Source organism: Microtus oregoni, unplaced genomic scaffold, assembly GCF_018167655.1.
Source record: "Microtus oregoni isolate MIOR12 unplaced genomic scaffold, Mior012 000015F_ref0000493, whole genome shotgun sequence".
Taxonomy (NCBI): Eukaryota; Metazoa; Chordata; class Mammalia; order Rodentia; family Cricetidae; genus Microtus; species Microtus oregoni.
The window spans coordinates 2,068,525-2,083,995 of NW_024543074.1; the positions used below are offsets into that span (position 1 = coordinate 2,068,525).

The 15,471-nt window shown below is 52.1% G+C and overlaps 2 protein-coding genes across 2 annotated transcripts; one reads left to right on the forward strand and one right to left on the reverse strand.

Moving 5' to 3' along the window:
- Positions 1 to 338: 338 nt before the first annotated feature.
- On the forward strand, positions 339 to 6,894 carry Pnpo (pyridoxamine 5'-phosphate oxidase). The gene is made up of 7 exons (XM_041664702.1): positions 339 to 607; positions 2,335 to 2,459; positions 3,725 to 3,824; positions 4,708 to 4,761; positions 4,999 to 5,127; positions 5,439 to 5,509; positions 5,688 to 6,894. Exons 1-7 carry the CDS (start codon positions 470 to 472, stop codon positions 5,854 to 5,856), a joined length of 786 nt encoding a protein of 261 aa, XP_041520636.1. The 5' UTR covers positions 339 to 469; the 3' UTR covers positions 5,857 to 6,894.
- Positions 6,895 to 9,220: 2,326 nt separating this feature from the next.
- On the reverse strand, positions 9,221 to 14,997 carry Prr15l (proline rich 15 like). Its single transcript, XM_041664812.1, has 2 exons — positions 14,763 to 14,997; positions 9,221 to 10,379 (listed from the first exon to the last, which is right to left on the reverse strand). Exon 2 carries the CDS (start codon positions 10,349 to 10,351, stop codon positions 10,049 to 10,051), a length of 303 nt encoding a protein of 100 aa, XP_041520746.1. The 5' UTR covers positions 10,352 to 10,379; positions 14,763 to 14,997; the 3' UTR covers positions 9,221 to 10,048.
- Between the last annotated feature and the right edge of the window lie 474 nt (positions 14,998 to 15,471).

A 15,471-nucleotide genomic window follows, 5' to 3' on the forward strand; every position in this document is an offset into this window, starting at 1 on the left:
CCCAGTCTACCAACCTCGGCTTCCAGGAGGTGCTTCCTGCCCTAGGCTCTTAATGCAGACCACTCCTCTCCAGCTCCCGAGACTCCGCCCCGCCCCCGCCTCTGCTGCAGCGGTCCCTATACCTTTAACAACCCTCCACGTGCGTGTTAACGGCAGTGACAGCATTTCCTTGTCTCTGCTCCCTTCCCTGGAGGCGCTTTCCATTGGCTGCTGACTTCCTCTGTTCTCGTTCTAATTGGTCTCGCTTCAGGAAACTCAAACCAATGAGTTCTCCGCTTCCGTCTCCAAGCTCTGATCCTGGACAGCTATTGGCTGTCCTGGCACCTTGGTTCCGAGAATTTAGAACTTGTTAGCTTGTCTGGGCTGCTAGCTAATTCTTCCCAGGCTAGACACCCAGGCTAAGCAATTGGTTCCGAACCCAGAGGAACCCAGGATCAGGCGAGGCCGGGTCACGTGGCCGGCTGCCTACATGACGTACGGGCTGCTGAGCGTCAGCGTGACGTTCAGGAGACCTTCGAAGTGGCCAGGCTACCTCCGTCACCTGTGCTGTCGGGGTGCTGTCATGGACCTGGGACCGATGCGCAAGAGTTACCGCGGGGACCGAGAGGTGCAGCCGCTGACGCCGGGGCACGAAAAGGGGGTGTTCCTGAGTCATCTTCCAAGGGGTTGGAGGAGCGCCTTGGGGCTTCAGGGACCACTCATGGGGCAACAGGATTTAGGGATCACTCTGATGGCAGAAGGTTGTTTCAGAGACAACTAGGGAGGAAAACGTGGGAAAAAGATGTGTCATAGGCCGTTGTGAAGGGTACTGACTTCAGAAACCACCTGGGTTGGAACCCAGCTTTTTTTCCCCCACCATATCACCTTGGGCAATTTATCCTATCTGGGCCTCAGTTTACTAATCCATAAAGTGATAATACCGACTTTACAAGGGTCTGTGGGTCTAGGGTTTTTCTAATTTTTACGTTTTTATTCATTTAGTGTGTGTGTGGTGTATAGGCCAGAGGACAGTTTTTCAAGAATTGGTTTTTTTCTTCCATCATGTAGGTCACCCAGGATTGAGCTCAAGTCATCAGGCTTGGTGGCAGATTCCTTTACTGGCTGAGCCATCTCACCAACCTGTATTCAGGCATTTGCAAAGTACCTATACAGTCCCAAAACCCTGGCCCGTGGTGGCGCACGCCTTTAATCCCAGCACGCAGACGCAGGTGGATCTCTGTGAGTCTGAGGCCAGCCTGGTCTACAAGAGCTAGTTCCAGGACAGCTGGGACAGTAACACAGAAAAACCCTGTCTCGAAAAACAAAGACAAAACAAAACAAGTCACAAAACACGGTATAAAACAAGAAAGGGGTGGAGGGTGGGTCTGTAGCTCAGTTGGTGGAGTTCTCGCCCAGTGTGTGTGCACAAAGGTTCTGGATTTTGTCCTTATAGCCAAATAAACTAGGCGTGGTGGCTCCAAAGTTCAGGGTCATCTGTCTGCTGCACAATGAGTTCAAGGCTAACATGGTAGCTTAGTTTTTACCTCCCTCAGTACCTGCTGGGTTTCCTTTTCCCTCCTTAGCTCAGGGACCAAGAGGTCAATTTTGGATGTGAGATCTAGAGCTGCATCTGCTAAGCGTGACTGTGTGTGAACATTTCCAGAAGTGCTTGTCTAAAACATAGGTCTTCGTGAAGCTTAGAGCTAACCCATGAGAAATGATGAGGTGGCCTGCGGGAACTTCGGCACTCTCAAACCCTGGTTCATCCCTTCCTGGTTAGGAGACTTAGAAACTTACTGGGTCATTTTATACCTGTTTCATCTCCTATAAATGGGCACAGAATCTACTTCCTGGTAGTACTTTTATTTCAAGGTGTTTTTGTTTGTTTGGTTTGGTTTTTCAAGACAGCGTTTCTCTGTAGCTTTGGAGCCTGTCCTGGATGGAACTCACTCTGTAGACCAGGCTGGCCTCGAACTCACAGAGATCCCCCTTTCTCTGCCTCCTGAGTACTGGGATTAAAGGCATGTGCCCCCCCCATGCCCAGTTTGTTTCAAGGTTGTTTAGAAAACTAAATGCATTTACACTTGAAAAGTACTTCAGGGGCTGGAGATATGGCTCAGTGGTTAAGAGCACTGACTGCTCTTCCAGAGGACCTGGGTTCAATTCCCAGCACCCACATGGCAGCTCACAACTGTCTGAAGATCCAGTTGCAGGGGATCTGACACCTTCACACCAATGCACATAAAATAAAGTTAAATAAAGCATAAAAATATTAAAAAAAAAAGAAAAGTACTTCATACCAGGCACACAAAAAAGCATTATGTGTTCACTAAATGAGTCAGTCTCTCTTTCTAGGCATTTGAGGAGTCTCATCTGACCTCTCTGGACCCCATGAAGCAGTTCGCTTCCTGGTTTGAGGAGGCCATTCAGTGTCCGGACATAGGGGAAGCCAATGCTATGTGTCTGGCTACCTGCACCAGGTAGGTACAGCCGTGGGCCCCTGTGTGGGTGGGTCCAGATGGCTGAGACTTAGGAAGGCCTAAACTAAGGGCACTCGACTGTATGTCTGCAGTTCTACTAAAAGAGCCCCAGCTGAGTTACCGATCTTCTCTGAGCCCCAGGAAACCAGTCCTTAGCTGGTAAACCAAAAAGCCAGATCATTAAATGCTCTTCAGCGATAAAATGCAGCTCCTTATACATCTTGATCCTTGATGTGTCTACTCACGCTCTTGACTTCCCTTATGCTCGTATCTGCCCAAGCCCTATCGCCCTTCATCTCCTGGGACTGCTTCCGAGGCCCTTTCCCTCTCCTGAAACCTGGCATAGGACTTGCCAATCAGTCCTACCCTGTGAGAAATCTGTCTGTCTGTCTCTGTTTTTTTTTTTTTTTTTTTTTTTTTTTTGGTTTTTCGAGACAGGGTTTCTCTGTGGTTTTGGAGCCTGTCCTGGAACTAGCTCTCGTAGACCAGGCTGGTCTCGACTCACAGAGATCCGCCTGCCTCTGCCTCCCGAGTGCTGGGATTAAAGGCGTGCGCCACCACCGCCCGGCTGTCTCTGGTTTTTTGAGACAGGATTTCTCTGTGTAGACCAGACTGGCCTCAGACTCAGAGATTATTTCCTCCCTCTGCCTCCCAAGTGCTGGGATCAAAGGCTTGTGCCACCATCACCAGGCGAGAGATCTCTGTTAGCCTCCTACTCAGTTGCTCTTTTCCCTTCTCACTAAAGCACCAGGCTTGGAGGCAGGGCTTTGACACCACCCTCTGGGTTATCACCCAGAGCTCTGAGCAGAGGTCCGTCCATCACTGCCACTTTTTGAGTGCTCAGTTGGCTCCACGCTTTGGTGTTGATCCTTTCTCTTCCAGTCTCACAGGAAGGTGCCATGGACTGGGTAGCTTAGGCAATAAAAGTTTACTTTTTACACTTCTGGAGGCTAGAAGTTCAAGAGCAAGTGGCTGTCAGGGATGCTGTATGCCATACATCCCTTAGGGAGACGCTGTTTGCTCCACGAGGAGCCCCAGACAGTGGAATCACACTTGTACCTCCAGCAAAATTCCCAAGGGCATTGTTTGATGGCACTGGACCCCACAGCTTGGCTTTCTGACCCCTCTCCCCCCCCCACCCCCCAGTTTGTGGCTATGTATTACACGATTGATATTTGCCTCCCTAAGGGGCGTAGCTGAAGGGGTTGCTCAGGGGTGAGAACGCTGGACTGGTTTCTGACCTGATGCTCTGCTGTGTGCCCTAGAGATGGAAAACCCTCTGCCCGCATGCTGCTGCTGAAGGGCTTTGGCAAGGATGGCTTCCGCTTCTTCACTAACTACGAGAGCCGGAAGGGAAAAGAGCTGGTGAGGGTCAGGGCTGGCAGGGCCAGCCTCCACCCTGTTTACAAGGTCTTCTTGCCACTCCCCTACTTCATCCTGTCTCTGCTCAGGCTCCCTCCTGCTTCAGGACCTTGGTACTCTGAATGAATGACCCACACCCCCCACTCCATCACCACTACCCAATCAGCTGCCATTCCTGTGGGTCTCAGCCACATGGTCCCTCATTAGGGAACCCTTCCTTGCCCAACACTGAGTCAGCCCCTGGCACATGGCACTGTTTGCCCACAGGGCACCTTGCAGCTTTACTTTGTCATTTCTTTTCAGCCTCTGATGTGCATTTGTTTATGTGGTTACACGATGGATATTTGCTCCCCAGTAATCTCTGTGGAGTAGAGCTTGCCGCTTTTTATATAATCTGTTTTGTCTCCAGCACCTGCTCTAAGGGGCGCAGGAGTTGGCGTTTCATTTGTATTTAGTCATGCCCACCTTGGGGTTCATTTCACGGCACCTCCCAAAGCTCTATGGGTGAGCTGGGTGTGGAGGCTGAGGCAGGAGGATTGGCACAGGCCACAGAGTAGGGCTCTATCTCAAAAACAACAATGAGAACAAAACAAACAATAACAAACATATCTAACGCCACAACTCTGGTGGTTGGAGAGGCCAAGCCTCACTCCGGAGTTAAGCCGGCTTAAACCCGGCTCTAGCACCGGCTGTGTGAACTTCATGTCACTCTGCCCTGAGAGCCTGTCTTCAGAACTGAAACAGGAGGCTCGCCTTTGAGAGTTTAAATGAGATGGAACAGTGAATGCATCTGTCGAAAGTCTCCTCCATCTCCTGCCTTCCTCCTCCGCGCAGGGAGCATCGCTTTCCTGTGTCAGTGGTATCTATGACTTCCCTCTTGTTTCAGGACTCGAATCCCTTTGCCTCTCTTGTCTTCTACTGGGAGCCCCTGAACAGGCAGGTGAGTGAGCATCTCCAAGACAACTTCCTGTGGACTGTGTGGGCAGGGGTCAATTTATAAACGATTGCAGGGAGGGTCCCCAGACCAGGCACATTATTCTGCCTCTCACGCACTCTCAGACGGTCTGGTTGGAGCTGAGTGGTGGGGCAGCAGATAGAGAAAACAGCAACAGGGCGTGTACCGGTGAGAGGGATTGGTAGGACCCAGCATCGCCTAGCCAGGGTCATCCACATGCAGGTACGTGTGGAGGGCCCTGTGAAGAAGCTGCCTGAGAAGGACGCCGAGAACTACTTCCATTCCCGCCCCAAGAGCAGCCAGATTGGGGCTGTGGTCAGTCGGCAAAGTTCTGTGATCCCCGATCGGGAGGTGAGTGGGGTTTCAGCATGATCCTCTTGATTCCTGAGGCTCTGGGCACATCCTCAGGGACTGTCTCCAGGAGATGCCAGGGCCCTGTCAATCTAGCAGAGAGAAAAAGACGATGCTGTCCCTGGGGAGAAGAGTGGGAAGACTGAAAACAGGCCTCCTCTGTCTGGCTCTCCTGTTGACCACTGCCCCAGAACCCCTCGCTCCCCTCTGTCTCCCGTACCTGGCCGGGGTCCTGCCCCAGAACCTATGTTCATAAGTCCTTAAGTGGATCATCACCCATGCCTGGCTCCTACTCTGTCTTCCCTGAACAGTACCTGAGAAAGAAAAATGAGGAATTGGGGCAGCTCTACCAGGAACAAGAGGTGCCTAAGCCGGAATACTGGTAATTGACACCTGTCCTGATGGACATCCAAAAGGGACACGGTGGTGGGGCAGGGGGGTGGGGGTTGGGCAGATCTCCTTCTCTGGGAAACCCTCGCCAGCTCATCCCAGGAGCTTCCTGCAAGAGAGTTTAGGATGAGAGAGGAGGCGGGCACAATAAAACTCTGCTTCTCCCGTAGGGGTGGCTACATCCTGTACCCCCAGGTGATAGAGTTCTGGCAAGGCCAAACCAACCGCCTGCATGACCGCATTGTCTTCCGGCGAGGCCTGACAGCAGGAGATGCCCCCTTGGGACCCATGACCCACCACGGGGAAGAAGACTGGGTGTATGAGAGACTTGCACCGTGACTCGGGACTCAGAATGTTGGGGAATCGTCTGAAATCAGCTGAAAGAGAGTGGGGGAGAGCTGCTAAGAGGGCGAAGGACTGGGAGCCAGGTCTACATTTCTCTCTGTTTTGGGGGGCGCTTGGGCTTAAACCCTAGGACCTTGCTCATTCTAGGTAACACTACCGCTGAGCTATAGTCCCAATATTTTTTTCTTAACCTTTTATTTGGAGACTAAGTCGCCTCGGCTGGCCTTGAACTCACTGTGTGTGTACCCCAGTCAAGTCTTGGCCTTAAGTTCCTCTTGCCGCAGTCTTTTGAGGAGCAGTGATTACAGGCCAGTGCCACCAGGCCCAGCTCTAGTCCTTGTTTTTAAACTAAGTCCATTTCCCTTCCTATCCATCCTTTATGTCAAAAGTCTCTCTAGGACTCGAACTCCTGAGCTCCTTCGAACTCAGCCGGAGCAGAGAGTGATCCTGTCATAGAGAGTCACGAATGGCAAAGAATCTCATAATTATCTCCCTTGGCTTTGTTTGTGGGTTTTGGAAAAGCCCATCGAGGGGGCAGCAGCTGGTATGACTCCGTTTCCAGCAACAGAATCATCAGGCTGCCAACGTGCATGGCTCACTGACCACAGAAAGGAGACTGGGCCAATCCGTGTTTTCTGTGGCTCAGCCAGGATCAGAGAACTACGATTTGTTCTGGCTGGCCATGAACTTGTTACTCTGGACGCTGTACTTCTTTTGACGTTTATGGGTGTGTGCGTCAGCCTCTGTCACTGACAAGGGTTCCTCTTCTGCGTTGATCCCCCTACTTAAACCTGGGTCCAGAAGGACATTGACCCTGTGGCTGCCCACCAGGTACCCTCCCCTCCCTCACCCCTTTTGCTGTTGTGCCGTGAACTGTGACTTTGTTAGTACGTGCACATGAGTTGTTGCAGAGAACACCTTGCTGTACCCCACCTCTTTTAGGGGGTTGTATATGTCCCCAGTTTTTAGCCTGATCTCAGCTGTCATTTCCAACATGCAAGTGTATAATAAAAACTTGTCGGCCGTGCGTGACATTAATGCTTGACCTGACATTTTTTTAATTAATTAATTTATTTATTTATTAAAGATTTCTGTCTCTTCCCCGCCACCGCCTCCCATTTACCTCCCCCTCCCCCAATCAAGTCCCCCTCCCTCATCAGCTCAAAGAGCAATCAGGGTTCCCTGCCTTTTGTCGGTCCCAGGAGGAGGTACCTCAGCAGACAGGAAAGCTGGGGAGCAAATGGATGTACAAGACTTTCCTCCCTCCTAGCTTCTGGCCAGACAGATTGGGTCCAGCAGGGGGAGCCCACTGGCTAGAGTTGACCCTTACTGGGCAGTGGAGGCCAGTTCCAGGCGGCCTCTTCTTCCTCCCCCTTCCTCCGCTTGGGTGGCTTCCCAGTGAAACTGTGGTTGATAACCATGGCCTCTCCCGGGTGCTGCACGTGTTTGCACTCTCGGTTCCTCCTCCTCCTCCTCCTCCTCCTCTTCCTCCTCCTCCTAACAGCTCCTGCAAGCTTGCAGCTGCCTTGCTTGGGACTCCCTGGGGCAGCTGGGTCTCTGGAGCCAACCAGGCCTTCAGCTTAGGGTGACATGTACTGTCTCCTTGGAGGATTCCTGCAGAGATCATTCTAGGGCATGTGAAACACAGAGACCCCATGGAAGGAAGTTCAGCAGTAGCATGTTTGTCTAGCATGTGTACATTCAATCCTCAGCATTGTGTCTGGCAGAGAGGAGGGGGCATAAACCAAGTTCATGCCTCTAATCCCAGTTCTTGGGAGGCTAGGACAGGAGGATTGTAATGAGTTTGAGGTCAGCCTGGGCTGCATAGTGAGTTCCAAGCCAACTTGGGCTGCACTGTGAGCGCCTGTCTCTAAAAAGCAAAACCAAACACGAGTCTATACCCAGTACTCATCTTCATTTCCTGTCTGGAATTAGGTACTCCCTTCAGGATGGCTCTTAGAGGCTACCCGGACTCTAGGCTCACGGGTTGACTCTCCCATGGGTTCCAGAGCTTTTACATTCCCCTTGGCGGCTGTCACCTCCCAGTGGCCTAAGACCTAAACGCTGTCCTGTCTCATCTCCCATGGCATTCTGCAGAGGGCAGCTGTTCCTGCCCCTGCCACCCCAGCACACAATTAGAAGAGGTTCAAGAATGGAAGGTGCTGGGGTGTGGGGCATCATGGGTCACACAGACAGACCAGCTCTCCCTTTAACCAAGTGCCTGGCCAAGGGCTGGTAGCTTAACTAACCTCTCTCACCCTCCGATAACTCCATCAGAAAATGGAGCTGACAGCAGTACCCGTCTACATGATGGGGGCAGGGAGGACTAGGGAGACAGCCTGCTATGAGCAGTGTGTGTGGTAAGCTAACAGCAAGGTTGCAAGGTTGGAGGGCATCTCAGCTCTTTGTGGGAGACTTTATGAATTGAGTAACAGACCTAGAAAGTTCTGGGAAGAAGGGGGGTACAAAAGGCTGAGGTAAAGGCAGGGCCCCTCAGTCTATTTTCTGTTCAGCTCCTGCTCTGCCTCCCTTATCCCCTGAGTTCCCCTGGCCTGGGCGAGGCACCTGACAAAGGTCTCCTTGTATAGGTCTGTTTGTTTTGGCAATAGACTTCCTCAGCAACAGCTCCCTAGGGTGGGGTGGCCCTGCAGACTTTGAGGCACTGACCTCGAAGCTGTTGAACCACATAGCTGAGTGGCCACCTTGGTCTTTCCCACCGTGAGCTCCAGGGATTTGACTGATTTTTTTTTTCTTTAGTTCTCAGGTCCCGTGGCTTGGGTAAGAACCAGACTTGACATGACAGGGTGAGAACTCTCCCCTGCTTCTTTAACTAAAGCAGTGGGGATGGTGGCATTCTGTAAGAGAAGGAAGAGGAAGGAAACCACCTGAGACTCTGAGGAGGCTTTGTCGCATTTCCTGAGATGGGGCCTTCCAGTATAACCCAGGCTGACCTTTGAACTGCAATCCCCCTGCCTCAGCAAGAGTTGAGATTTGCCCTCACACCTGGCTTTACAGATAAGTCTCTCTATAAAATGTCCCCAGACTCAGCAGGCTACTCGGTGGCACCAGAATTTAAACCTTGGTCCCAAGCTGAACCACTGAGAACTACAGAGTCTTGGGGCTGGTTGCTGAAGTTCAAACCCACTCTCTTAGAGCCCCCACAACTTCTCGTTGTCCAGGGGGTGTCTGTCTCCTTCCTTTCTCCCCTGGCATATGAAGCCTAGCTTGATGGTGGAATTACTGACACAGCTTCTACACTGTCACACTTGGGGTCCCTTCCTGAAGTTTGAAGAGCCCACATGAAAGTAGGGACGTGGCCATCCCCAGACACGTGAGATAAAAGCATAGATACCTCTGGTTTCTCAGCACTGTTTATTACTAGGTAAAGCCTACCACGACTTTTCCAACAAAATTCAAGGCTCCAGGATTGAGTTCTGGGGCGGATCCATCTTAAATACTATCGGGGAAGGAGTAGAGGAAACCCATCCATTCCTCTAGTTTGGACCCTTGGACCAGTGAGGCTTCTCTTTCGGGGTAGTTAATTCAGCACCCACACACGTGCTGGTCAAGGCAATAACTCGGGGATTTTTTCTGATTTGGCCTTCTGTAGCACCCCAGGGAGTGCTGCTCCACTCTGAGGAGCGAAGTTCCAGGAGGTTTACTCCTTGAATTCAGAGGTGATCTCAAGTTCAACAGCTCCGCCTCTGGCACCAAGGAAACCTCTTATCACGTGACTTCTGGAAACTCTGCTCTTCTAGGATTGGTCCGGGGGGGAACAAGTCACAGGTAGAGAAAGTAGAGGGAGCGGCGATCCAAACTCACCCCTGACCCTGTGCCCAGGGAGGGGGTGGAGTCTGCCAGGCTCCCTGTCTACTCTCTGCCTTGCCGCCTCCCTGTGAGCCAAGCTGCTTTGCCAAGGACAGCTGTACTTGTAGGCGGCCATTTTTCATCCTAGACCGGAGTGCCTTTGTTTGTGATCACGGGGAGCAGGGCCTTGGGATCTCCCAGGCCCTTCGTAAATCTGGGGCACATAAATACAAACCTAAGAACCAGGTGCTCCTGCCAGCAGGTATCACCTGCCACCATGGCATCAGCTATGACCAAAGAGGCCAGCGTGGCAAGCTCCTGCCTCAGACCCCACCAGTGGCAGGGGGCAGGGAGGCGCTAGTGTCCTCCTCGGCTGCCTTCATTGTCCTTTGTCCTCCCTGTCGTCAAAGAGGTTGGGGTTCTCTGCCAACATGGCCCGGACTTTCTTCTTTTCCTTAAAGCGGCCTGAGTTGGAGACTTTGACGTGCTTGCCTTTGGTGTTCTTGTCCACAATCTTCTCCAGGCGGGTGTTAAAGTCGCTGTGAGGACTTCCGGCGTCAGGGCTCGGGGGCTCCGCACCTCCCTCCGTTTGGGCGTAGGAGTCAGGGATTTCATAGAGCACTTTGGGCGTGGACTTCTTCTTCCGGAGGAAAGTCAGCTTCCACCAACCGACTTCAGTCATGGCGGTCCCGGGGCCCAGGCAGGGTTTTCTGCAGGACCAAGCAGGAGAGACAAAGGTCACTGGATGGAGGGGATGGGCACTTGGACTAGGGTTCATACACAGTTATTGGCTGTCAAGAACTGTCAGGTGTTCTGGTTAATGCCTAGAACTGTAGCACAGAGGCTGAGCTGGAAGGGCTGGAAATTGGAGGCCAACCTGGGCTACATAGTGAGGCCCTGACTCAAAAAAAAAAAAAAAGAAAGAAAGAAAGAATTGAAGGGTTGAAGGTAGGACTGAAGGGTTGGGAAAAGAGCCTCCAGGGCCGCCATCAATGGGAAAGACACTGAGCCAGGCGATGGGACAGAGGGACAACCCTACCCCACCGCCTCACAAAGCTGTGGAGAGAGCTCTGAGGTCCTTCCTTCCAAGCCTTCAGGCTACAGGCTAGGGAAACCCCTTACCTAGACACGCATATCTTGGTCTGTGGCACCATGACCAAGTCCTTCCCACCCTGCCCAGTGTTGGCAGACCACTGACAGGCCACGCTTGCAGAAACACCCTGTGATTTGCTTGGAACTCAGGACAAAATTAAATAGAATTTGTGATAGTTCTAGCCGTTTGTCATTCCCAACAGTGACGAGCATACGCCTTTCCTGAGGAGAAGCCCGGGAGCCGCAGTCTTGAGAAGATCTGACTTCGACCAAGTTACTTCTCTGGGCCTCAGGGTCCTTATCTGTCCCATCCAGGCCTAACACTCAGCCCCACCATGACGGCCTGTCTATATGGTTACATCAGCTTTACGGAGTAAAACTCAGGAGACGGAGTAATCATTAGCAGACTGTTCTTTTCCCCAGCAAGCTGCCACAGGACGGGTGTTTGAAGGAGAGTTAAAAATTTGCAAGGCAGTCAGCTGGAGCCTGGGAGGTGCCATGATCACGGGCTGTTCTGTACGGACCCATCTATAAGGGTCTTGGGTGGGATTTGGGTTGAAATCCGAGCTTCACAGCTCGCAAGCTGTGTGCCCTGACACGGAGCCGCCTCTGCCCAGACCTGACCTTTTATTAATTTCCACAAAGATGCATATGAGCTAGAGGAAGGCCTGGGAATGAAGCTCTCTGGCCATGGCTGATGCTTGCAGTCTGGAGGGGACAGAAGCCTGGAGGAATTAAATTTTATGAGGGAGCTGAACGACGTAGTCAAGATCATCTCTGGGCCCAGAGAGGCTGGAGGTCTGGTCTTATGACCCTGGGCATAGACTGGAAGAATCCTGGGGAAGCAGGGGGCAGAAGCTAACAGACGCCAGGAAGAGAGATGGCCAGGCGGCCCAGACCTGCGTTTGTCACCTCCCTTAAAGCCGACGGAGGGACTTGTGAGATGGGCCGCAGGCAATGCACCTGCCACCAAACCTGATGACCTGAGTTCCACCTCTAGGGCCTACGTGGTAGAAGAAGAAAATTGATGCTCAGAAGTCCACTGACTTCCAAAAATGAACCATGGCATACCCTCCTTATGTACACCCAAAATAGTTTTTTGTTTTTGTTTTTCAAGACAGGGTTTCTCTGTGTCGCCCCAGCTGTCCTGGAACCCACTCTGTAGACCAGGCTGGCCTCCAACTCACAGAGATCTGCCTGCCTTCTGCCTCCCGAGTGCTGGGATTAAAGGCGCCAGAAATGTAATTTTTAAAAAGCTGATGATAGAGGGGGCTGGGAGCATAGCTAGGTGGTAGATCCTTTGCCTAATATACCCAAAACTCTGAGTTTAATCCATAGCACCCAAACCCCCAAATCTTGATGGACTTTGTTACATTTTCTAAAATCACCAGAAAGAAAAAAAATCCAAATCGAGCACAGGCGGATTTTTTTTTTTTTAGTAGAAGAAATATAGGGTATTGCTTTCTCCCCTTCTGGCTTTCTAATTTCCATAATGCATATGGGTATTTGAGGTGAGGGGAGCATATCAGATTCAGGAAAAACAAAAGCAAGACCCTGGCCTAGGCCGGAAACAAGCTGAACACCTCTTGCTGCTGTCCCTTGAGTGGTGTCTTCTGCCCCTCTAGATATATCTCCCCCGCCGCCACCCAGCCCAGGATACTCTTTCCCATTCTTGTATCCACAAAGCAGACCCATATTGCTGACTCTACCCCTTCAGCTGGGTCCAAGTGACTAAAGTTAAAGATCTTATACAGCCCCACTTAGAGCATGGGGGTGCAGGGGGAGCGGGGATGAGGGCCGGATGGGTACTTCCAGGCACCTGGAGAGTCGAGTGCACCGCGGGAAAGCCTGAGAGGTTTGCCTTGGCAGCGTGCCCCTCCTGGGCTTAGCACAGCCTTGCACAGAACTTAGCGTTCCAGAACGGGTTACTGGAAGGAGCTGTGGGAGGGCAAGGAAGGAAGGACAGGGTGCCCGCTCAGTGGCTGCCTTGTCGACCCACCACTGCCCATCTGGAGCTGCCAGAGACGTGGGCACCTGGTTTCCTTGCTCTATGCGGGAGAGAGTCTTCTGCTGATGCCAGTTAAAATGTACCCATTTCAACGAGTACTATGTATCAGGGCGGCATTTCCGGAGCCTACTTTGCCTTGAAGTTGAAGGAGGCAGGCACAGGTCATGAGGAAATGCTCGGAAGACTCTTAATGCCTGCGTTGGTGCCCCGTGTCCTGGACTTGTACCCTGGACTCTTTTTTTTTTTTCGAGACAAGGTTTCTCTGTAGCTTTGGTGCCCGTCCCGGAACTAGCTCTTGTAGACCAGGCTGGCCTCGAACTCCCAGAGATCCGCCTGCCTCTGCCTCCCGAGTGCTGGGATTAAAGGCGTGCGCCACCACCGCCCGGCTCCTGGACTCTTGAGGATACGTTTGCTGGCCTTCCTGTCCTCTCTGCCCAAGACACCTAAACACCCAAACAAGGTGTTTGCCCCTTGAGGCAAGCCTAACACATGGAAATCTGAATATCTAAAGCAGATAAAGAGATGGACTATTCTCTGTTTTGCATAACTCAACCTGGAGAGTCTTTAGTGCACATAAAAGACGATATAGAATCTGGTCCAGCATGGTGGCACCCACTTTTAATCCTAGCCATCAGGAGGCAGAGACAGGAGGTGAGTTTAAGGTTAGACTACTCTACATCGGGAGCTCCAGAAAGTCAGGACTACATAAAGATATTCTTGTCTAGCTGGGCAGTAGTGGCGCGCGCCTTTAATCCCAGCACTCAGGAGACAGAGGCAGGTGAGTCTGTGAATTTGAGGCTAGCCTAGTCTACAGAGTAAGTTCCAAGACCCCAGGGCTACACAAAGAAATCCTGTCTTGAAAACCAAAAAACAAACAAACAAAAAAACAGGAAAAAAGAAAAAGAAAAAAAAGAAACTGTCTAAAAACAAAAGAAAAAAACCACAGCAAAGAGCAGGCGGTGTGAAGCAGGTGTGGTGATGCACATTTGCAATCTCCACACTCGGGAAAGACAGCCCAGTGACTCCAAAGCCAGCCTAATCTACCCAACAGGGTTCTACTTCAGCCTGGTCTCCAGAATGAGAGACCCTGTCTTAAAAATAAACAAAATGAACAACCAAACAACAGCAAAAAAAGAAGAAGAAAAGAAACAAACAAACAAAAAGAAAAAGAAAGAAAAAGGTGGCAGGAGTAGTAAAGAGGAAAACGTTAAAATGTTTCCAGTCACATGCCTTGCAGGATCCCTGAAAGTCAAGGGGACCGGGTGGTAGACACACAGATCTAGCACTCGGTGAGACCAGCTGTCTGCTTACCCAGGACCCTGAGATGTCAGGTTAAGGGCTGGGCCCTTGCCCTGGGCCTTGCAATCGTGGGATGAAGAAAATCAGGCCCCAAGGATGCCAGCTCCACCTCCGCTGTTTCTGTAGCTTCAGGGCCCATGAAAGGCCGTATTAGGACAACTTGCCACCTCCTGCCTCGGGTGGCTAGCCCCATCGCATGCACATAAACATCCAAGACAAGTTCTGTCACCCCAACTAGAGCACTATCTGAAGGGCTTTGCCCAGGGGGGCCAAGCTCCTTCTGAACGGGACAAGCTAACCATTGACTGCGTGAGACGTGGAGGGGCAGGGGAAGGAGGGTGTCGGTTCCGCATGGTAGAACCTGCTCCCCTTCTTCTGCAGGGCCCCGGAAGGCCTTTGACCACCCTGAAGAAGACCGGACAGCTAGCGGGAAATGTTTCTACCAGACGGCTAGACACGTACACGTTCCAGGTTGCGGGCCGGAGGGGATAGTCTTGAGCAAAAGAAGAGTTTAATAGTGAAACTTTCTCAGCGGGAATTCTGTTGGAGCCCTGGGCATTCTCCCAGAGGCCAGTGGGGTGAGACTGGATGAAGACAGAGTCTGCGGGGCTTGTCTCCCACGGAGGCAGCAGTGGGTACCCTGGTCGGGGCCTGCGTCAGAGTTTCTCCACCCACCAGTCCCTGCTGCCTGTACCTGTAATCCGGACTGCTCTGGGCTGGAGGTGAGACTTTCCCTAGAAGAGCTGACTGGAGGAGCTGCCCAGGCAGGTGAGATTGGAGGAGCCGAGGGTGTCTCCAGGGTGCTGGCCAGACTCAGCCTGGAGAGGTGGGTAGGAGCAGCTGCGGGGCAGGTGTGAGGGAAACAGGTGCAGAAGCAGGTACCAGCTTGCTTCGCAGCCGCTCCTGGAGTCAAGGTGAACCTGAAACCCAGCCCCTCCCAGCTAAGTAAACAGCAGCAGAGGCTGGCTCAAACTGATGAATATTCATTAGCCCAGAAATCCAATCCCAGGGCCCCTGCAGCCACCCAGAAGCCAGGATCCTCTTGGGATCACCACGCTAGAGGACCGAATCTCGAGGGACATCTGGGATGGGGAGCACGGGAGCCTCCCTCCTTAGTTTCCTCCCGCCCCCACTCCCCAGTGTCTGGTTGCACTCTGAAACCATCGCCAAAGCCACCCACACCCATTTTATCTTCCAAGGAGCTTAAACCCCTCTCTCCAGCATGGGCTGCCACCCGGATGTTGCCAGGGCACTACAGAGAAAGGGTTAAGGGTCCGCTGCTCCCAGAGCAGGCTGGGCATCCCTGCTCCCTTTGAACTACCTGACTTGAAACCAGTCTCTGGTTGAACTGGTTGGCAGACCGGTTCCCAGGCTGTCAGCTCTCCTCTACCCAGAGCTCCTCT

Bases quoted from the DNA above. Each gene is read 5' to 3' on its own strand.
- Pnpo (XM_041664702.1), top strand. From the start codon at position 470: ATGACGTACGGGCTGCTGAGCGTCAGCGTGACGTTCAGGAGACCTTCG. The intron at 2,460-3,724 runs GTAGGTACAGCC...TGTGTGCCCTAG, and splicing joins TGTCTGGCTACCTGCACCAG to AGATGGAAAACCCTCTGCCC. The intron at 3,825-4,707 runs GTGAGGGTCAGG...CTCTTGTTTCAG, and splicing joins GCCGGAAGGGAAAAGAGCTG to GACTCGAATCCCTTTGCCTC.
- Prr15l (XM_041664812.1), bottom strand. From the start codon at position 10,351: ATGACTGAAGTCGGTTGGTGGAAGCTGACTTTCCTCCGGAAGAAGAAG.